At 44.4% G+C, this 23,252-nt stretch overlaps 1 protein-coding gene across 1 annotated transcript; it reads left to right on the forward strand.

Moving 5' to 3' along the window:
- The first annotated feature begins 910 nt into the window (after nucleotides 1–910).
- On the forward strand, nucleotides 911–22,847 carry LOC116289946 (uncharacterized). The gene is given in 8 exon segments (XM_089029310.1): nucleotides 911–1,085; nucleotides 18,369–18,591; nucleotides 18,905–19,572; nucleotides 19,574–20,215; nucleotides 21,047–21,211; nucleotides 21,342–21,472; nucleotides 21,622–21,784; nucleotides 22,098–22,847. Coding segments are annotated over 8 exon segments (2,247 nt in total). The 5' UTR covers nucleotides 911–973; the 3' UTR covers nucleotides 22,241–22,847.
- The last annotated feature ends 405 nt before the right edge of the window (nucleotides 22,848–23,252 follow it).

Below are 23,252 nucleotides of genomic sequence, written 5' to 3' on the forward strand. Positions count from 1 at the left end.
ATTAAAAAATAACCTTGCAGTTCTCGAAATAATTACGCGTGCACATCTGCTCCTAAATTTGGAGCCCGCAAAGGGATATCGATATTGCATCGGCTTTTTTTGGTAGCAATTTTGAAGAGAAAATTATTCTATTTTACTTTTTCAATCTGATTGTCTAGTTTAAATTTAACGGCCTGATTTTGAAGGGGGGGGGGGGTGCAATTAATTACGATATTCAAGGTAAATAATAATCAAATAGCAAAGATTGTTTAGAACAAGGAACTCAAGGCTTGCATTGGGACAAAGATGGATTGCCCCCATAAAGAACTAGAAAATAAAAATCAAGTTTCGATCGCATTTATCCGCTTAAAAGCGCTCTGATAAAACAGTAGCCTACTAGAATTAATGGAAAGATTTTTAAAAAATGTCCTAATAAAAGCTGGAAACAATAGCTAGAAATCGCGATTTTCATCTTTGGTTTGATTAAAATCTCGAAGATATGTCAGTTGTAATTCTCAGAGTGTCGCGTGTTTGCACAAAATTAATTGTTGTATACGCCATACGAGGTGAATTAAATAAAATAATTAAGGATTGGGAAGATTAATTGTTTTCGTATTGATTATTTCAAACTCATCAAAAAACAGATTTTTCGTGTTTTCCTTCCTGATACACAAATCCCAATAAACGCTATAAATTCCAATTCATCAGTGAGTTAGCCGTGCCCTGAAAAAAGCACTACAAAAACAAATTTAGAAAAAAGCTGTCGACTTTTTTTTCCCTCGCCGCGCTTGCATTAACCTACCCTGGGTGCCAGAGGCCGTGTGGGGCTTGGGGGCGAGAGACCCAGGGTAGCATTAACCGAAAAATAGGTCATTCATTATGCTAACAGAGAGCGTTAATCATGACAGGTGCTTTCATAGGTCGACATAAGATTAAATCTTCATTTGTTTTTTTAATAGAATTACTTGGTTATGAAGCAAAAGGAAGCCACTAGATGAGATCACAACTGCTTGAATCTTTGGGCGAAGCGATGACTTACAGAACTCATTGTCAATTGGTTTTTCTGATAACATTTTTATGTTTCTTCTGCAGCGGCGAATCCTATGGTAAGTCTCTTTTTTCCCTTTTTAATTTTTAATTTTTAATTTATTTTATTCTTTCTTTCTTCCTTTCTTCCTTCCTTCCTTTCTTAGTAGTATAGGGGATGGGGGTTCCAGCGCAACGACCACCGGAGGATTACCCGTCTAAAGTGAATTCCTCGATTCGTACCGCGATTACCCGCATCACGTGTTTATGTAGTTAAATATGTTAGTCTATATATGGAGTGCGAAGATTGTAAAGAGTTTGTTTATGACTTTTGTGTAAAGTGCTTGAAACCCAAGTTTGTACCTACTAAGCCAAATAAGTATATTTGTTGTGGTAAGAAAATGCAAATAGAAGACGACACGTCAGCACAGTGTTACGAGTGTGGTAAGAATATTCGTAATGCCGTACCAAATGCTACCAGAGAGCAGTATTACGCCAATGGAGGTCGTAAGAAAACACCTTATAAGAGAATAAAATACTTTAGGGACTGGATGAGTCATATCCAAGCGTCCCGAAACACCCCCTGACTTTTCCAATCGCGAAAATCCCCCCAAATTATTATATTTAATTTGCATATGAACCAGACAGCCGGCGTTCAATATGTAAATAGAATCCTGTTTTGCTTTTTTCAAAGTAAATATTTACTGAGCAAGCTTTCTTTGAAGCTCTTCTTTTGCCTCCTGGTAGATCTTTTTGCGAGATTCCTCGGAAAGATCTTTTACGACTGTTTTTTTATTCCTTATGTCCGACTTTAATTTCTCGTATTTGTCTTCTTTGGCCAGAATAAGCGAGAATTCTACGTCGTCTATCTTTCTGTCACGCAAAGCCTTTGAGACAAGATCGGTAATTGTATTTACTTTAGCCCTTGACAGAGCTATTGTCGTGTCGTGTTTTGATATTTTGCTTGACAATTGCTTCATAATACCCGTAGCAACAGCAGAAATAATACCACAGGCTGCCCCAACGCCGGCCAAAGGAACTCCAACGATTATTCCCGGTCCGGTAAGCGAAGTAGCAACGCCAGAGCCCGTTAACACAACAGATATGGATCCTGAAGTTATCGCAATCTTATGTAGCGTACTCCGGGCTCTAACGTATTTCTTCCTAACTTTTTCGTAGTGTTTTGTTTGCCCTTCCAAGTAAGCCAGGATTAAATTTGCTTTATTCAGACGAAAGTTTTCAGCATCCTTAGGAAGTTCAGGATAAAGTGGAGGTGCTGATGGTATAACATCCATTATATATACTAATGTACGACGCTTTTGGGAATGATATTGAGGAGCAGCCACATCACGATAATCGAGATTACTGGAATTGGAGAGCATTTAGGAAGATGTTTCCGCATGCAGACCCTAGTAAGTTCGAAAGAAGGCCCGATGGTATTTACTATAACGGCTCTAGGATGTACGGCAATGAGGATTTGAAACCTACGCTGGTTAATCAGATAGACAATCAACTGAAGAATTCTGGTTATATCGAACATAAGCCCGTGCAAGGTTGGTCAAAGGAATTATTGCTGGGTACCAGTACTTATCCGATACCCGCGGTTCCATTTGATGAACATCCAAGCTTGGGCCTAACGCTGAATATGCGGATCTCTAACAACCATTCCTTTCCGTTAAAGGTGCGAGATATCTTCAAAGAAGTTCCCATTGTTCATACCACCGCTAAGGAATCTCATGAATGGTTAAGTGGTCCTAACATGCGTTATTGGCCGCAGCAACTAAACTTTGCGGTTTGGTGTGCCACTAGCGGCTGTGGTGTAAGTGCAAACTTGATGAAGAATTCAATATTTATGTTTCACTTTCACTTTACGGTGAGGCGAATACTACATGAAATGGGTGTTATTGCGCTGCCGGGAGATGCCACGTTTTATCCAAGAGATAATAAATACAACGTTCCTGCTTACGACCGACTTTGTAAGGAGTTTGGTGTTGTAGGGAAGGATTTCAGGTGTACCGCGGGTGCTAACAATGGCTTGGGGCATATTTGGGCTTATTGGGGGATTGGCGGGCATGTGCTAAGTGATAAGGAAGTCCGCGCGTTGAATTTACAATGGACCATGGCTTCCCACCCAGAAACCCATTATCATTTGAAGAATGAGTGGTGGTGGTTGGAGGGTCCAGTTAAGGATACCAAGCAAGTCCGCGATGGACCTTTGTTCAAAGACGAGGGTGGTAAGTATGCCGGGGCTAACCCGCTGATTATCAAGATTACCAACGACGAGCAAACGAAGCAATATTTTAATTTTATACCCCCAGAAGATAAAGGACTAACCAAAGCCGGCCTTGCCCGTTTGAACCGCAGCATAGAAGCTTACGTGTATTCTATCCTTGGAGCCCAAGTAAATACCCGATCAAGTATAATTGGAAATACGGGCGCCGCAGAAGAGACGCGAGCCGAAGCCTTGGTCTTATTCGAAAGTTCGATCTTGGAGGGCGACATTAGCAAGGGCGTACAGCGTTACCAACTAGCTATACAAAATTCTAAGGCGAGGTTGGACTATGCAGTAGCCCCGGGTTGTTGGTTAATCCCTAGTAGTTTATCTATAAATACTGGCTCTGTAGTAGGATACAACAATAAACTGCAGCGAGCAACCAAAGACATGAAGTTTGGGGCGAATGACGTGAACTCTGACACTCTTAAGAGCATTCCTCACTTCGTGGAGAAGCCAAAAAAGGTACACGAAACGAAGCTACCCGTAGTTAAGAAACCATCAAAGAAGGCCCTGCCTACGATACCCGAGGAATATGACCATAACTTACTAAAGGTCGGCTTAACCGCTGCAAGCATTGGTCTGAGTTATTATATATGGCGATGAACAACCCCTACGTAGCTGGAGTAGATTGTGTCCATACGACTTACACAGGCGAGAAAAAATACACCCAGGCGTCTTGGGTTGATGTCACGGGCATGTCCGTGAATTTGAACTACTCAGGAAAGAAGTTAATCCTTTGTAGTATTTGCATTGGCACGAGCAGCCATGCCAACGTCGGCTTTAGGTTCCTGGATGAGAATGGCGTACTGCAGCCTATGAGAAATAAGACAAACAACAGGGAGCCTGCGCATTTCTCCGTAGAGCCCAACCCAGCCAGCGCCGAAAATCTATCGGTTTGGACTTTCCACATGGTGGCCGATTGCCATGGGAAGGTAAAGCTGCAGATAAGAGTAGACGATACGGGAAAGGTTACGGTAAATAGCATAGAAAATCAAAGGGATACTATTTATAATCATAAGACCATTAGCACTCTTACGGTGATTAGTCTTTAAATATATGAACCCACACGCGAAGGAAGATTGGTTTCTACATTTTTTGGAGGAGAAGGACTACTTAGAACAGCATTGGCATGACACCGGGCTGTGGGTGAAGGTTGGGGGCCTGGGATTGATCATGTGTACCATTAGCATTTCGACGGGGTATTCGTGTAATGTCGGGTTTAGGATTGTCGATGAGGATAACCACCCATTACTACCCTACAGAAAAAAAGATAATAATAGGAACCCAGCTCATTTCTCGTCGGAGCTCCCACCGTTAAGCACAGAAGACTTAACGCCGGTAACTTTTCACATGATAGCCAATTGTCAATATGCGAAGCTTCAGGTTCTTCCCAACGACGTTGCCTACCTTCGGATAAATGCCGCCCCGTCAAAAGATCCTCCAACGAATGCTGTTTGGAATCATAAGCCCATTAGCACCATGAGTGTGCTGCCGCTAGTTCCGCATTATCAGGGCGGTGTGAATACTATCTTTACTTATCCCCAGTCGAGGACGCCTCGGATGCCCGACGACGATAAGCCACCAGTAATACACAAGGATAAGATCAACCCTTCATCTTCTTCAGGAGTACCACTCCAATAGCTACGACTAATATCCAAATGTTATTCCCCACGAACTTCAACAGTTCACCGCCGGCCCTAAGTGCCAAGGAAACGACCGAACCCAGCAGCCCAGGCAAGCCGGCTGCCATCTTTTTTCCCAAGTCCGTCAGCCCATTGCCTAATTTCTTTACGCCCGCGCCCGTAGCCTTAAGCGCGTTAAGGATTACTCCTACTACGCTTGAAATAGCGACCGCAAATGCCAGTGGAACGCCATACTTTAAAAGACCTTTTAATACTTTTTCCTTGGTGGTAAGCCCCAGCTCCTTTTCCAGGTTTTCCTTTTGTGCCTGTAATTCCGCAACTCTCTCCTGAAGGGTTTCTACTTCCCTTTGGGCTGCCTCCCTTTCTTCTTCGGGACGAGTTTGGTCATTGATTATTTCCTGCTGCCGCTCTATTTGCCCCTCCAGGTCTTCAATAGCCTGATCTCTTTGCCGGATTTGTTCTTCCTTAGTGTTAATTTCGGCAACCAACTGCCGCCGTTCCTCTAAAGAGCCAGCTATGGTGGTACGTAAGTTCTTAGCTTCTTCCTTGCTTATGTCTAGGTCTTGCAGGGCAAGTTCGAAGGCCTTTTGGGCTTGGTCCCTATCGCGTAGGGCTTTGTCTGTTTGTTCTCTCATTTCTATTATTCTTTGGTTTTTATCGTTAAGTTCTCTTTTTTGAGCATCGAGGAGTAGTCGGTTTTGCCTCATGTAATCTGCTTCCCTTTCCTCCATTGTTTCCTTTAGTTCTTCGACTTCCCTTATCGCCTCGACGCCTTTTTGTTGCCGCTGCATTAGGGTCTTGAACTTTTCAAAGGCTTCGCTGGTGTTTTCATCGTTTTCTCTTAGTCTCTCCACCAAATTAGGTCTTCCTAATGCGTCTTTGATTTCTTTTGGGAGATTACTGGTGAGCCTGTCGGAGTCTTTCCTTTGGTAGAGATTATACCACTTATCCCTTCCTTGGTACTGGATTTGAATTTGCCCCTTATCTCCGGTTTGGAAATTAAGGCGGGCCAAGTCCACATTTGGAAATTTCTCCCTTACGTCGTCTAAAAGCCCCCTTAGCATTTCAGTTCTTAGGTCCGTGGAATCCAAGTTTTGCAATTCCAAGTACTCCGGAATAGATCTCCCTGGGTTCCTCGATTGCCACTTCTCCTTTAAGGAACGCCAGGCCTCGCGGGCCCTGCTGCCATACTTACTACTTAATTTCTCAAAGAGACTTCGTCCGTCTACGTTGTCATTAGGAAGTAAAGACTCATATTCTTCGTCGTTAATATCGATTTGGCCTTCTTCGGTAAGGGGGTCAAAATCCGTTCCTTCTACTTCCATTATATATGATAAGCTCAAAGTTAAATCCCAACGCATTACCTAAGCAGGTTGGCGGGCTGAAAGCAGAACGCACCTTTCACCGGGTTACATTCACACCTTCTAGCGCAAAGCCGGGAGAAACCTTGTACGTGGGCGTGCCCCGCCTAACGGATAACCTAGTCTTAGTACCCGGCACCTTGGCTTTAAGGTTCGACCTAGCGGTACAGTCAAGCCCCACAGATGAAAGGATTATCGTTAACAACGTGGGTCGCAACATTGTTTCTAAGATGCGCGTAAAGTTCGCCGGGGAATCCTTGCTGGACTTAAATAGGTACGATCTGTATACCACGTACAAAGACTTATGGTTGACAGCCTTTGACCGCGCGCAAAGGATAGAACAAGGAATTGGTAGTGTCATTCTACGTAAGGTTCGCACACCTACGAAAACGCAACCTACTGACGGCAGCGGAGAAACCGCAGTGGCAGACGCAAAGCGAATAAAGACCGCCTATGGTAGCAAGTATGTCATACCATTAGACTTTGAAGTGATTACGAATCATGGTGTGTATTACCCAAGACAGTTATCCGAGCTACAGTTTGAAGTAACTTTAGCAGATGCTAATAACATCATTGGTGGGCTAACCACTGCACTTACCACAACAACCCCATACTCTATTACCAACTTAGAGCTACAGTACGAAACGGTATACAGCGAAGAGCTGGCCCGTAGCGCTGGCATGGAATACAGCTCCGGGAAGGCATTCTTATACGACCACGTAGTAATGTACAAGACATTTAGCTTCTTGGATAAGACGGATGAGGTTATCAACCAAAGCATTAACCTCCCCCGAAGAAGTCTCACGGGGTTAATGCTGGTGTTTGCTAAGCCCTACGAGGCCGGTAAGCGCGACTCCGAGGCCTTTCACAACCCCAACATTACTAACGTGGGGGTAAGCGTTAACGGCGTTCCAAACAAGGTTTACTCCCAGGGAATAAAACCTGAAGACGTCTACAGGGAGGCAAAGCGCAAGTTTGGCGACCAGGTAAGTCCTGAGGAATTCTTTAATGATAAGTACGCGCTGTGGATCGACATGCGCACGACGAACGACGAAGACCTACATGGTCAGGGTTTACGTCTAGTAAATACGCAGGATGGTATAACATTGGAGATCAAGCGCACCAAGAATGCCTCCGCGGGCGACGGTGATAAGATAAACTGCTACGTCTTCGTGGTGTCTGACGCGCAGTTAAGCGTGGAAATGAATCAGCTAAAGAGCGTTGCCTATTGATCCACTCGCTGCGCTCCCTCATCCGAGAAAGGATGAAAAATATCCCTTACGTATAATATGCTTCGCGTATTTCAAAACAACGACACCAAACTGCAATGCATAGTGCAAGGCGACAAACTGTACTTCAAAGCAAAGGAAGTGGCTTTAGCGTTGGGCTATGAGCGCCCCAGAGATGCAATTAAGGATCACGTCTCTGATAAATACAAGAATAGGTTGGATGAGCTAAGGGGGGCTCCAAATCACCGCTCCCTTGCTAACGCACAGCCACATTCCGTGTTCATTTCCGAACCTGGTTTGTATCAGCTAATATTTAGCTCCAGGCTGCCAAAAGCCGTGGAGTTTCGGGATTGGGTCTTTGAGGAAGTTCTTCCGACTTTAAGAAAGACGGGTAAGTATGAAATAGAAAGGCGGTTTGACGGTCCAAACAAGTTGGTATTCAAAATAGAAAATGAATTCGACCTACATAAAAAGGTGGTGGACTACATCCGCAGGTTTTACCCCCAAATGCTCGTGACCCCTGGTCTAGGCGAACTGCAGGATTCGGACGGCAAACGTATAAAGCGCTGGCAGAAAGGATATCAACGCGGTCAACCCGACCTGCTCATCCTGAATGCACACCTACGTTACCGTGGATTCTGCGTGGAGCTGAAGACCCCTAAAGGCAACGGGGTATTATCTGAGGACCAACGCCGCTTGTTACGAAGGTATGAAGAAAACGGTTATAAGGTAATGATTAGCAGCGACTACGATGTCATTTGCAGGGAGATCACGGAGTATGCACAAGGAATTCGCCTACCCTGCCGCGGGTGTTGCAAGCGCTTTAAAAGCGCGCAGACTTTGGCAACGCACTTAAAGATATTCCATAGGTATAATGACGGTAATTAAGCAAATTCACTGGCGCGACCTTACGCACGGCATTGCATACGAAATAAAAAATTACATCGTCTTCGAAGACATTAACCGCTTACGGTTGGTCCTCAAGGACCATGAAGGCGTAGAGTACTCCTTATGGGCGCCTGACTGCGTGCGGTACGTAATTCAAGGCGAGGAATTCACCCACTTGCGGTCGCATGGTAAGCATGACGGGTGTTGGAAGTTCGACATCGAACGCCGGGTTACCCCCTCACCTTTATGCGCTTAGGAAACAGCGCGTCGGCAATCGTCCTGCGCGCTTTGGGATCCGCGCGGCACCAATGGTCTGTAAAGTCGCATCCTAAGTAGGTGCGGCGGCAGTAGAGACACTCGTAGCTTTCCTCTGCAAGGAGGGTTTCTTTTTTTAAATCTTCTTTGGTTGGTCGGCCCGCTCCTTTACGACCTCCTCGATTACCTCAACGACTTTCGGTAGTAAGCAGTCTGCTGATGCTTCACACGTAATGCAGTCCATTATATTTAAGGGCCCTTTAAAAGGGGTCTTCATAATTATTGTTGATTGTTAACAAACAACAATAAAAATAAGATCGAGGTTTGAGACTCTTTGCGCAAACCAAGACCTTCGTTATTTCTTTTTTTTATCCCTTACGGACTTTCCTTACCACCTCATTACTGGCATGCCAAGCATCAAAGCGATCTAAGTACTCCTTAAAACCGCCTTGACCCTCATACAAGCAATGCCAAATATGTTGGTCGCTTCTTTGACACCCACAGCGATCGCAGTTAGCCTCCCAGTAATCCCTGTTTTCCCAGCGAACGCCTTCAACATGATCAAACTCAGCAAAGCGCTCATCAATTTCCTTCTTACGACGCGTTAACTCCTTTGCGGTGTCGACTGGACAACATCGGGCGGCAACATCGCCGTGTTTCAAACATGCTACGCTAATTAAGTCGTAGCTGCGACATCTATGACGATGCCATGCGTCGGTAAGGTCCTCGTCGCAGCGCACGCATATATCTTTTAAGCACACCCTCTTATTGCGGTGATACTCCAGCGCCTGCACGCTGCTAAACTGCTTATCACAGTCCTCGCAAATCGTAATGTTAACCCTCTTTTTATCGCATACCCTTCTTTCTACGTGATATTCTAATCGCTGTTTGGAGCTAAAGCCCCTACCACAATTCTTACACTCCATTATAACTAAGTGTTATTTAAGCCTTATATGGGATACCGCACGAAGTCCTTAACGGACTCTTTTGCCCAGCCCGCCATCGTTATCAGCGCGCCAAACCTTTCCGCGCGCTTCAGACCGCACATTTCATCGTACAACTCCTGCACGCGCTCTTTTAACCGGTCTATCTCCTCCCTTTGCATTTCTATGGTGTCTCTTTTATCTTTTGCGTCGGCGACAATTCTTTGCACTGCTTCCACTGGCTCCATATATATCAGGGAACAAGTTCCCTTCGAAAGAAGGGATATAAATGAACCCAGATCACATGCCTTGTAACGCTCTGATAGTAGGACCCACCGGCTGCGGAAAGACCCAATTCGTGGTAGAGCAGCTATTAGGACCCTTTAGATACCGCTTCGACTACATAGTGCTATTATGCCCCACCTACGTGAATAACCGCACCTGGACGGGCATAGGAGTGAAAGACGACGACTTCTTCGTAGATATCTTAGACCCTAACGAGTTATCCAGCCATCTTAAGTTTTGGCACAAACAATTCCCTAAAGATACGCAAACCCTCCTTATACTGGACGACATCGCCTGCGGGGATGACGTGAAAAGACGCACGTCGGAGCTCGTTAAACTCGCCTTTAGCGGCAGACACGACAACATTAGCGTTTGGTTGCTCTCGCAGCAGCTTACCAGTGTCTCCAAGCCTTTTAGGGAAAACATAGGCTACCTGGTCGTATTTTATACTCCAAGTAAGTCTGATCTGGAAACCATTTTGAGCGACTACGGCGGGGAGATAAGTAAGGAACAGTTACACGAATACATGCGGCATTTAAAGACGCACCAACATTCCAAGATGATCTTCTCTTTGAGGTTTCCGTATTCCATAAAGATCTCCGATCTTTGATTCCTAATGTATATGGATATCGAGCAGCTCTTAGATGAAGTCCCCACACAGTTAGACGAAAGTAACCTCAAAGAACAACTTAACATCCTGGTGTCATCTGGGAAGTGCAAAGAAATGATAGGTAAGGAACTTACCCATGAGCAGGTTAATAAGCTGTCGGAAGAGGAAGTTAAGAAGTTCCATAAGAGATACGAGGCTGCCCTTGCAAGTAAGACCACGGACGCCGTAGCAGACTCCGCTATCCGGCTTGCGACTAAATTGCTTGGACTTGCGCTGCCCATAGACGACGTGGAGCAACTCCAGAAGGACATAAGAGATGACTATGTCATCGCCCAAGAACTTAAAATAACCTGCGGCTGGTTGTCTTTGAAGTGCGGTAAGTTCATGGCAGTCGCCTCTGCGGCACTTCACGTAGCTCAGCACGTCGACTTGAAGGAGGTACTAGGTTCCTTTGGAACAACTTGGAAGGACTTTAAGAAGGACAGGGACATTGAAAAGGTCTTCCAGGCGGCACTTGCTGAGGTACCTGATCAAGTCGCCTCAAGTACTTAGTTAAGTCGTCCTCAGGAATTACCCAGGTCGCCTCAAGTACTTAGTCAAGTCGTCCTTAAGTACTTACTTAAGTCGTCCTTAAGTACTTAGTCAAGTCCTATTAAGTTACTTATCAAGTCCTTCAAGTCCTTAGATATAAATGAGTGAACCAGAGTCGAAGGTAGAGCAGCCCCAAGAGGAGCAAAAGATTACCAAGGCTAAATCTCCAGGCAGAGTCGCGGCGGGGAAGAAGCTCGCGGAGATGAATAAAAAGAACAAAGCCAAAAAAGGAGAAAAGGTGGAGGAAAGAGAAGAGGAATCCTTTATCAATCCTGGGTACGTCATTGGCGCGTTGGGAGTCATCATAGCAGCAGGCAGCCTTTACTTACAATGGCGGGCAACGAAAAAGGTAGAACCGCCAACATATCACGCGCCCGTGCACGCACCCGTGGAACCGGCTGTTAGAAAAAGTAAGATCCCTGAAATGGAGTAATAACCTTCTCGCTTTGTAATATAATGTCAACCGCGTTATTAAAAACTGTTGAAGAAGCAGCTATCATTACTTCCATCGTTGCGGGTATTGGTTGGGTAGGTAAGAAAGTGCTCAAAGAAGACTTTACTGAAGACCCAAGCAAGAGCTTCGCTAATTTTGCTAAGATGACCGCTGCCGTTGGCGGGGCTATCATGGTAAAGGATTACCTACGGAAGGAAAAGTACCTGCCAACGGCGTGATTTTCTAATATATAATGGCTAGCGTGGTCGCAGGTGGAGTTATTGCAGCTTTAGCATTCACTGGAGCTAATTATGGTGGTCAATATTTGGATAGATTAGTCAGAGGCGATAAAAGCGGAGACTTAGCCGCCGAAAGGAAGAGACACGACTTGGCGCTGGAGAAATATCAGCGAGACGTGGCGGCTTGGAATGAAAAAAGACAAGCTTACAGGGATTGGTTGGATAAGAACTACCAAGACAAGATGCAGGCGGATAAGAACTTCGAAAACACAGACTACGCCTTCAAACTTTATGCGCAAGCGCACCCCGCGGCATTAACGGGGTTAAGAAAGCCTCAGTTCAAGAATTACTACCAGCCTTTTAAGAAACAAAAAGACAATGAATTGGTCTTTGTAGGAGTCGCAGGGCTGGCAGGAGGCGTAGCTTTGGCGTATCTAATATAATGATCGTCTTTTTGGAAAGCGATAAAAATAACTTTACCACTTATTTGAATCCCCCCATTAAAGCCCATAAGGTTAGGCTGGTTAGTTGCTCTTTGTACAATTCTTGGTATAATTTAGTCAATGCCTTGGTCACTGAGCATAAAGGCGGCGGCAATTATCAAGGCGTAATGCTGCCCGATGGACATTACACACCAATCACCCTTGCTAAGGAGCTCGCCAAGCGCGGTTATACTCTTACCACAGGGCTGCCGCACGAAATGACCCTCAAACATAATATGCCAAACTATTCAGTAACTTTTGGAAAGCTTGACCCATTGGGATCTTTATTATGTGCCTCGGGCAAGACAATTACCGACACAGCCATACCTGTGAAATGGAAAGTCGCATCCTCTTACGAAGTCTATTGCGATTTAGTCCATAGTTACAACAATGGAGAAAAGTCTTCTCTTATGTCCAAGTTTCTGCCCAAAGGTAATCCATTTGACCCAGTAGAATACACTCCCATTTCTTTAAGCTATGACTTGTCTAATTTGGTAGAAAGCATAAACATCACCATCAAAGTGGACGGAAAGACGGTGGATTTTAACGGACGTAAGATCAATCTCGTCCTGGAATTCATATAATGGGCCGCGTAGAGGACAAACTCAAAAGGATTTACTATGGGCCTGAAGGCTATTGGAAAGGAGCGTCGGCCATCAAGAAACTCGCGACCGCGGCCAGGGTATCAGAAGAAACGGCTAAGAATTGGTTAAAAAAGCAAACCCTCTGGAGGTTTATCTTCCCGTGCCTAAGTACATTCCCAGGCCCAGCTTTACCGTAAATGTCCCCAATGAAGTTCATCAGGCGGATTTGCTTTTCTTACCGCACGATAAGGTGAGAAAAAAGACCTATAGATACGCTTTGACCGTAGTCGATATCGCAAGCAGATACAAGGACGCCGAACCCATAACCAGCAAGGATTCTGGGGAAGTCGCAGAAGCCCTAGGTAGGATTTATAAGCGCGTCTTGAAATGGCCTAAGCTGCTGCAAGTGGATGCGGGGACAGAGTTCATGGGCGTGGTTACTAAGACCCTGAAAGACCACAGCACTAAGATTAGGAGAGCTGAAGCTGAGTACCACAGGGGTCAGAGCATCGTCGAAAGATTCAATAAGACCCTGGCTGAGCGTCTCTTTGGGTACCAGTATTGGAAAGAGCTGGAAGATCCCTCTAAACGCAACAGGGAATGGACTCAGAGGCTCCCCCAGGTCGTCGCGGCTTTGAACAACGAGGCGGCCAGGGCTACGAGAATGAAACCCAAGGATGCTATAAAAAAGAAACACGTGGAACATAAGTCCTTCGTCAGAAGTTCGAGGGCGGTCTTCCCCCAGGAAAAGAGATTAGGTGATGTCACGGTTCGATATCTCTATGAGCCGGGTGAATTAGAAGGAGGATCCAAAAGAGCTACGGATCCCAATTGGTCTTTGGAAACTTACCAGATCCGAAGTGCGATAGCTAAGAAGGGTCAGCCCATCTTGTATTATCTTCATGATGGTCCCACTCGTGGGTTCGTCAAAGAAGAACTGCTTATCGTGTGATGTCCGAATGCTATCGTATGGATACCATCATCACACATCCACCTCTTACCGTCAAATGCAGACAGTGACACCTTCTCCTGTGTAACGTTGTGTATTTGATGTCCGTAGCTGCGCAGGCTGTTCATTTTATGTCGCTGTTCCTTACGCGTACGCAGGACCTTTAAGTAGGAATCGTGGATTATGTCCTTCTTAACCACGTATTTTTTTACGCCTTTAGCTTTCTTTTCTACACCGTCCAGCTTTAGCACGCTGTACATCTTGGGTTTCAGGCCCACGTATTCCACGATGGGTTTTCCTTTCATCTCATCCTTCATTTTCCCGATTACTTTCTTGTTTTTAGGGGAGTAAAGAAAGTGGTCGCGTGGGTAATCGCTGGTGTCGTATTCATCGATGTCGGGAACACAGTCTTCGTAAATGTCTTCCGTCTGCACCTCTAGTATCAAGGAATCGGTGTCGGTGTATAAAAGGCGGCACTTATCACCGTATTTCGGTTTTAGCTTGTCGTAGTAAAACTCATACATGAGCAGCTTTGATAGGTCTAACACTGTAAACCCCGTGTATACGGGTTTATTCAGGAATAGATTCGCTTTCTTCATGTGAATCACGTAGAAGTTTAACATTTCTACGTATCTAACGAATCCAGGCTGTGACACGTATGCTTCTGCTTCCTCTCTGGTGCTGGCTATCTTTATGCTTACGCGCTTGCGGATGTTCTCCATCGTCTTACCAAATACGCTATTGTTCATTAGTTTAAACAGGTTCTTTTCGAAGTCATTCTTTGCCTGCGTACGCTTTTGTGTGTTAAAGTCAATGTAGGAGCGCATCCATGGTTCCTGCGTGAACTTCAAAACGCGGTGGATCTTCTTCACGCGTAAGCCGTGGCGCACATAGAACTGCAGGTTGCGGTAATGCACCACGTACTTCTTCTTGTCCATCAGGTTCATCGTTAGCTTCCTGTATGGCTTGTAGCCAGGGCACATTTCCCTCTGCAGCGGACTCAGCTGCTTAAATGGTATTTCTATTGCTTCTGGTGCTAATGGGAACTCATTGTGCGCGTCGTGCAAGTGCTCTGGGTATTCCAGGTCCACCTCCAGCACGTAACCTTTGTCGTCTTCTTTACCTACGTTTAGGTAAAACTCTATGGGCTTTATGTTGTCCCATTCGAAGTCGCGTACAGGTAAGTACTGCGACATTGCCCAACCGTAGAGGTTGTTTGCGTCTAAGTAGAAGATGTATGTGGTTGGCTTCTCCGGGTCGGGCTCTACCAGGGGATTGTTTGCGCGGGCGTAACGTCTGCTGGGTCCGCAAACACCGCCGCGGATACCGTCTTCCATAAAGCGGTACATGTCGTATTCCGTTAGGAGATCCAGTTGCGCGTTTGTCTTCTTTAGCAGCGCACTCCAACTAAACCCAGGAGCCGTGTAGAAGTTCGCTGGATCCAACCCGTAGTATTCCATTGCCATCTTTCGAAAGCTTTGGAAAACATCTGCGAGCAGCACTACGTCTGAACGTAGGTAGATGTCGTGGTATTCTCCCATATTCTCACAGGAGTACTTTTCCCACACATCTAACGCATGCTGGTACTCCTCGTCCTTTATACCAGACTCGTTTAGGGTGCTGTAGAATCTCTCTTTGGGTGGTAGGGGTTCTTTGAATCGATCCCAGGAGTCCATGTATTCGTATGGGTAGACTCCTTTCCTTTCCGCGCCGTATTGACTGGAAATGGGGAACTCCGTGTTATACCTTACTAAGTTTGCTAAGGAGTCCGCCATGAACTGCTGCGAATCTAAGAACTTTAGCTTGCCTACGGTTACGGACATGTACCTTTCTTTGTTGTTGGGTATGCACTTTACTTCGGAGCCGTCTGTTCCTTGTAAGAGTAAGTGACTGTCGTAACCCCTTAAATTGTGAAAGAATACGGGTATTTCCATTTCTGGATCTACTTTGAGGTTTATATTACATTTCCAATGAGCCGCACCTCTGTATTTACCCGTGATGTGGCAGTGATCTCTAACCTTATCCACATAGAAATCCTCAACGAATGCTTTATGACAATGAATGCAGTGGGTGGAAGGCTTGTTGGGCTTTTCCCCCTTCCTTGCATACCTGCCACATTTGAAATGAGCTTCTCCTAGATACTTTCCATCTTCGTCCCACGCTTTCTTGGCTCGTCTTCCAAACTGGAGAAGCGTATGTTGGCAAATGTGGCATTTCTTTGCCTTGGTAAAAGCCTCCTGGTTCTCTTTGGTAAATACCATCTTCTTTGGGCGTCTTAATTGTTCTCTTATCTCTTCCTCCTCTTCTCGCAATGCTTCTAGAAACTCATTAGCTGCGTTCTTACCTCGGTAAATCACAGGAGGGTCGGCCTTACCATCTGATCTGACTACTATGTAACCAAAGGAGCAGATCTCGTGTAATCCCACCTTATTCGTGGCACCACTTTTCTGCTCTTCCTTAGTTATCAACGCTTCAAAGTCTGCATATATCACGTAAGGCACCTGCATCTGCTTTTGATGGTCTGAGTAGGATAGGTTCTTATCTGTGGGCATCTGGATCCGTTGCGCCACTTCTTCGACTCCGCGACATATTTCGTCGTGATCCTTTAGAGTTTTAACGCTGGTAAAGGATAACAAACAACAGTCGCAGAAGTATTTCTTGCCTTTGTGTTTGGTGTGTCTGTAAAATAGTCTGCTAACATGTTTGACCCACGAATAATGTCCGCCGTGGTAGAAGAGGTGTATTCGTTCTCCTTTACTCTTTGACAGCACTAGTGGCACTATCGTTTGGTCTCTGACTCCGTAAACGTTAATGGCTAGGTCATTTTCCTGCTTGAATATCGGTATGTCTGTCAGCTGCATTGGGAACTCCACACCGTCCCACTCCAAATCGTCTGTTGGGTACTTGCTTGGTCTACATGGATCCTTATCTACTGGATACAGTGCGGATCGTATTGCCCACATAAAGCAGCGGTTGTCGTCATTCTTTACGTTCACTATGGCTTTCTTCCTTTCTACCCACACCGGCAGGGGCACGTAACTTCCTCCTCGTATTGGCACGTACCTTGCCATGCTAACCTCCATACCTTCTACCTCCTCCACTGTCCAACCTGATCCTTCTTTCGTGTAGTTAGACAGCGACTCCATTATTGCTTCTAAGGCTTCGCTGAGTGACCTACCCAGATTCGTGGACTCTAATATCACTAACGACTTCGATCGCAACATTGCTGCCGTCATTACCTCGTCTTTTGACAAACTTACTTCTACCATTATACTCGCTTTCAGGGCTCCTAATTCTTCTATGCCTTTTCGAAGAGTCCTTTTAACCTTCCTTTCTGACTGGCGCCAAAACTGTCTAACGTCAATCTCACCGTTACCGGGTATTGACACCGTTTCGAAATTGCTTTGGGATTCCATCTATATAATAGGAAATATCTTATACCTAATTCCAGACCCTTTTCAGATCGTCGAAGTCATACTCACAATCCTGACAATGCCAAAACAATTTAACCTTAGTCTCAAACTTCTTACCACATCCACAATCATAGCTGCTCATACATTTCGACTTCATCTTCAAATGCTTCTTTAAGTCCACTTCTTTCTTAAAAGTTCTCTTACAATCTTCGCACTCCATATATAGACTAACATATTTAACTACATAAACACGGGATGCGGGTAATCGCGGTACGAATCAAGGAATTCACTTTAGACGGGTAATCCTCCGGTGGTCGTTGCGCTGGAACCCCCATCCCCTATACTACTTTTCTTTCTTCCTTTCTTTCTACCTTCATTTCTTTCTTTCTTTCTTTCTTCCTTTCTTCCTTTCTTCCTTTCTTCCTTTCTTCCTTTCTTCCTTTCTTCCTTTCTTCCTTTCTTCCTTTCTTCCTTTCTTCCTTTCTTCCTTTCTTCCTTTCTTCCTTTCTTCCTTTCTTCCTTTCTTCCTTTCTTCCTTTCTTCCTTTCTTCCTTTCTTCCTTTCTTTCTTTCTTCCTTCCTTCCTTCCTTCCTTTCTTTCTTCCGTCATTTCTTTCTTTCTTTCTTTCTCGCTCTCTTTCTTATTTGAAAAAGGATTGGAGTTAGATGAGTGATTCCACATAGCGGCTCTTCATCCACAGAATCCTATTGCAATTTATAAACTGTCGTTTAATTTGCGGAGTGAGGAAAACCGGAGAAAACCACTCGAAGCCCAGAAGAGAACCAAAAAGCAACGTCCTCTTCTCGAAGCCGAGTCCGGGAATCGAATACCGGGTCGCTTTGGTTTATATACGCCCGTGCTTTACCTTATGCAAAATGTTCACTATTACATTTCTCACTTGATGAAAGAAAGACCACACGTAAAATATAGAAATCATGAGAGTAGGCATGTGAAGATAACGAGACTGTTTTACGGCGTTCCCCATACAATCCTAATCATAGAAGATAGGTTTTCCACTAAAACTCACATTTAAGTTGAGTTGGTTTTTAAATAAGTTGTTCTCTCCCTTGCCACGGGGATTGTTTTTGTGGATACTCCGGCTTGGTGCATGAAGGCCAAAACACCTGAAAGTGCCTCCTGTTTGTCGGCTTAAAAACAAAAGACTCATATTGAATAGAAAAATGTCCTCTTTAATAATCACAGATTTTTGTGCTCGCCGTACAAACTCAACACTATGTGAACGCTACTTAGAAGTACGCACTACTTTGAATTTATCAAGGATATTGAAAGACAAAGAAAAATCCAGATCTTGTTTTAGAATGTGCAGTGGGTTTTCGAGGCAAGGAGATTCGGCCTTCCATTACAACTGCTTCTGTGACGAGCTCTGTGGACATTATCAAGATTGCTGTGTTGATTATCATCTATGGTAAGTCAGTAAACTATGGACTGCTTTACTTTCCCATTCCAAACCTCTTTAGAATTGATTCCAATATTGCGCGCATGCGATCGTTGCAGATGCAGGTAGACACGGTTCATCTTAACGGAATCTCGCGACGTCGTACGAAAAAGACGCGTCTATCATTGTGCGCAACCGCTGCAGAGGTAGACACACGGTTCATCTTAATATTTACCAGCGACGTCGTAGGAAAAAACGCGTCTTAAATACCGTACTTAAACTCATTGATAATGCGCCCACGAAGCTTTTTTGAGTTAATATTGAGCATGTATTTATCCCAAAGGTGCAAAAGTAGTTCAGAAGCAGTTCATACAAATTTCACCTGCCGCTTTGTTCACGGAGAGAAGCGAACTGGATTTCTAATGATTGACACCTGTCCATCAACATTTAAAAGTAAGATCTTGAAGCAGAAATGCGAAGAAGAGAGTGACGAATTGCTGACAATTCTTCCCGTTACAGACGCGGCCGTGAAAACCACTCTTTACAAAAATGTGTTTTGCGCCTTCTGTAACGAAGCTAGAAATCTCAAGTACTGGAAAGTCGAGATTCCAAAAAACTTTGTTAAAAATGGGGGAAATCAAACGTTGGAAGAAATTTTGGCGCAGACAAAAAAGTGGAAGTTTATCAACCCCGACAATTACAGTAAATACCTTAGTTACTGTAAACCGCAACATCCAGGATGTAAGAATGGAACCTCATTGGCTCATTTGTTGCGCATGAATAAGAGCGAGTTAGAAACTATTTGTAACTCCTATTCCTTTCCACTGGAGGTTTGTCATCGAAGTATTTCTAATGGAAAAATTCACAGAAATTTGCATTGCATGTTGTGTGATGGGATTCGAATTCGCTACAATGACACTATGAGCTGCCATGATACGGAGGGGGGGGCTCATTTCCCAGACTATTGCGTTCGACTTCGTAGCTCACGACAGCGCAGGAAACCCTCAAGATAAAGAAACCACCCGAACCATACGCTATCGCTGCGATGCCATGTCTGCTTACAATCCGTTTACAAACAAATGCCATAGTTTAAACGGAGAGAGCACGATGAATAACAGAACAAACGTTTCAGGACAAGTAATTAAGAAAGTACAAACGACTCTCCTCAATTCCACGTGCATGGAAGTGTCTGGAAACAGTTCTCAGAATATTTCTGTTCTCTCAAATGGTTCTCTCCTCATCAATGGAAAAATACGCGAAGATATAAAACTTGAGGTAATCGATAACAGTTCGTACATTTGTTGGAATAATTACACTGAGTCGTATACATCCCGAGGGCATCCCGAAAAAGGGCCACACAAAACCGTGTTAGGAATAATCACGGCTGTTTGTTTTGCCCTCTCTACAACTTGCCTTCTCTACCTTCTTGTCACTTACACCATCTTTCCAGAGCTCAGAACAACTCCAGGAAAAACCGTCATGAGTCTGTCATGTGCGCTAATGCTATATATGGCTTGTCACTTGCCCCTGACGTCAACCTCGTACCCAGTTCTCTGCGTTGGTAACGCAATCGTCCTTCACTATGCAGTGCTTTCTGTTTTTGCGTGGCTGAGTGTCCTCGCTTTCGATATTTCCAAGCGCTTCGGAGGCAAAGGTTAGAATATAATGTTTACATGGATGTATTATTCTGGGCAAAATACAATGGTCGGCCGTGGTGGTCGATCAGCTGGCAGTGATCGTGGTCAGTCGGTTGGTCGCTTGCTGGTTGGTCGCTTGCTGGCTGGTCGCTTGCTGGCTGGTCGCTTGCTGGCTGGTCGCTTGCTGGCTGGTCGCTTGCTTGCTGGTTGGTCGCTTGCTTGGTGGTTGGTCGCTTGCTTGCTGGTTGGTCGCTTGCTTGCTGGTTGGTCGCTTGCTTGCTGGTTGGTCGCTTGCTTGCTGGTTGGTCGCTTGCTTGCTGGTTGGTCGCTTGCTTGCTGGTTGGTCGCTTGCTTGCTGGTTGGTCGCTTGCTTGCTGGTTGGTCGCTTGCTTGCTGGTTGGTCGCTTGCTTGCTGGTTGGTCGCTTGCTTGCTGGTTGGTCGCTTGCTTGCTGGTTGGTCGCTTGCTTGCTGGTTGGTCGCTTGCTTGCTGGTTGGTCGCTTGCTTGCTGGTTGGTCGCTTGCTTGCTGGTTGGTCGCTTGCTTGCTGGTTGGTCGCTTGCTTGCTGGTTGGTCGCTTGCTTGCTGGTTGGTCGCTTGCTTGCTGGTTGGTCGCTTGCTGGTTGGTCGCTTGCTTGCTGGTTGGTCGCTTGTTCGGTGGCGATGGGTCTGTATTTTTTTGTTTTTCGTTTTTCGGTTAGTTGTTGGTTTAGTTGGTCGGCTGATATTTTAGAATTTTCGGTCGCCTTTTAATTTTACTTGCTTCAATTCGTTCGCACGTTTGTTTGTTCCTCTGTCTGTTTCCTAGCAGTTTCTGATCTAACATATTTGTCAAATATTTCACTTCTAGCCATTGAGAGAGTGGCAGCTCGAGCAGACCGTTCCCAAAGTACAGCAAGGAAGAGATGCGATTCCTTGTTCTTCAAGTACTGCGCATACTCCTGGGGAATGCCGCTGGCCATAATTTCTGCCTGCATCGTGCTTGACGTCACAGACACCTTCAGCTTTGGATATGGTATGGTCTTAAATTATGGATATGTAAATATAAACATAATTCAGGCAGGCAAGCAGGCAAGCAGGCAAGCAGGCAAGCAGGCAAGCAGGCAACTAATTTATTGTCACCGCTTATGTTTGCTATTTTTCAGGTCAAGGGCTATACTGCTACATATCCTCACATGGCATCATGGCTGCTGTTGTCGCTCCCGTGACTGCCATACTTCTCTTTAACTTCACAGCTCTAGTCAGGACCGTTTATGGAATCAACAAACTCAAGAAGGTAACTGAATGGTGATGTCTTATATTATATTTTTTATTTTGTTTGCACGTTCATGCAGTCTGCTCATCCGTTATCTCCAAGAATACTTCAATAGAATCCCAATAGACTTCTATTTTATTTGCTCATTCTGCTCATTTGTTCTCTCCAAGGATACTTCAATAGCATCCCAAAGCTCGTCTCAGTCTTCCTCGGGTATTCTTTACCTGAAACTAACTTGTCTCTTTGGGTTGTCATGGATACTGAACATCATCTTCGCATTTACTCAAAACATTTTCGTGGCATACTTGGCGGTGATTCTCAACTCTTGCCAAGGTAAACTCCAGTTTCGAGCTCTCTCTCTGTTTCTCAGGGTTATCCTTCAGAGGGTCAAACCTTTTTATTTTGAGGAAACTGTTTCCTTGTTGACTTAATGGGAGGGTCATGAATTTCTTACTCAAATTCACGACCCTCCTAAAGGCCATTCTTAATAAGTTTACTTCAAATCTCCCAGCTCACCATCCCTAATAAAAAGCGTATTAAAAGAAATCTTTTTTTTCTTGATAAAAATTTGCTAGCCTTTTTTTGTACACAGAACATTGTCGACTTTTTTAATAAAGATTTTTAATGCATTACTCTTTTTGCAAAGGTATATTCATGTGCCTGGGATTCTGCTTCAATGAACGCGTCCTCTCTTTCTACAAGGCAAAGCTTGGTATTGTGCCCAAACCGACACATTCTCAGGCGTCATCCAAAAGGTCAAATACCGACTCCACTTCAACAAGACTGTAGTAAGATGAGTGCGAGGGAGAACACGAGTTAAAAAAATTCGTCCTCCCTCCCGACCCACCCCTACAAATAATGGACAGTGTCTTTACGCACATCGCATTTATGTTAAGACATTGTATACACTAATTTCAATAAAGTTAGTCACCTGAAAAGCTGAGACTGGCAAGGATTATGGGTAGATACATATTACATGTTTTAACCGCTTGATAACTGTTGATGAACTTGAGATCTTCTACGAGTTACAAGTTAACCTCCTCTGAGTATCCTCATCCTCTGCAGTTTGAGTCAAAAGCTTTACTTGTTGGATATAAAACATTTCCTCATGATTCTCGGCGATCACCGCTTTCTAGCCTTTTGGCGACTAACTTTATTGAAATAAGTATATAACAGTAAGTTACTATAATTTGCAACAAAACATAACAGAATGATTTTAAGATTTGGCAGTAATGTAATGATTTGATTAAGAAAATAAGACATTTCGATGACATCCTGTCATCAACATTTGATGACAGATTCATTCTTGCTCCTGCGTTTGCTGCTTGTAATCAGTATTGCTGACGATGAGTTGAATTTCTCTAAACATGTTCATAAAACTATAAAATATAAATAAAACGATAGATGTACCGAATAGCATCGTCTCGTAAAGTTGCTATAACGAATAAAAAACATAATCATCGACATCGAAGTTAAATTTAAGAAAATTTAGATAATCTAAAATGGCCTTTTTTTCAGATATGTGTTAATATGTACTTAAAAATATTCTGAGAATTTGCTGTCTATTCTACTTCCCTTCGTGGATTGATACGGTGTTTATAACAATTTTCGGTGAATTTGCGTTGATTTGACCCCGTCCGACGACAATGGTCCTTTGCGTTTTGATGTGATGTCATAGTGAATTAGGGCAATAGGCCTTTTCATAGTTTAAGAATCGATTCCACTGCGCATGCGATTTTATCCCGAACTTCTCACCTTTTGTCTAAACCTTCTTTTGTTCTTACTCAAGCAAAAGAAGGTG

Source organism: Actinia tenebrosa, unplaced genomic scaffold (genome assembly GCF_029948245.1).
Source record: "Actinia tenebrosa isolate PJP-AT-01 unplaced genomic scaffold, QUT_ActTen_1.0 PGA_scaffold14__42_contigs__length_11649687, whole genome shotgun sequence".
NCBI lineage: Eukaryota > Metazoa > Cnidaria > Anthozoa > Actiniaria > Actiniidae > Actinia > Actinia tenebrosa.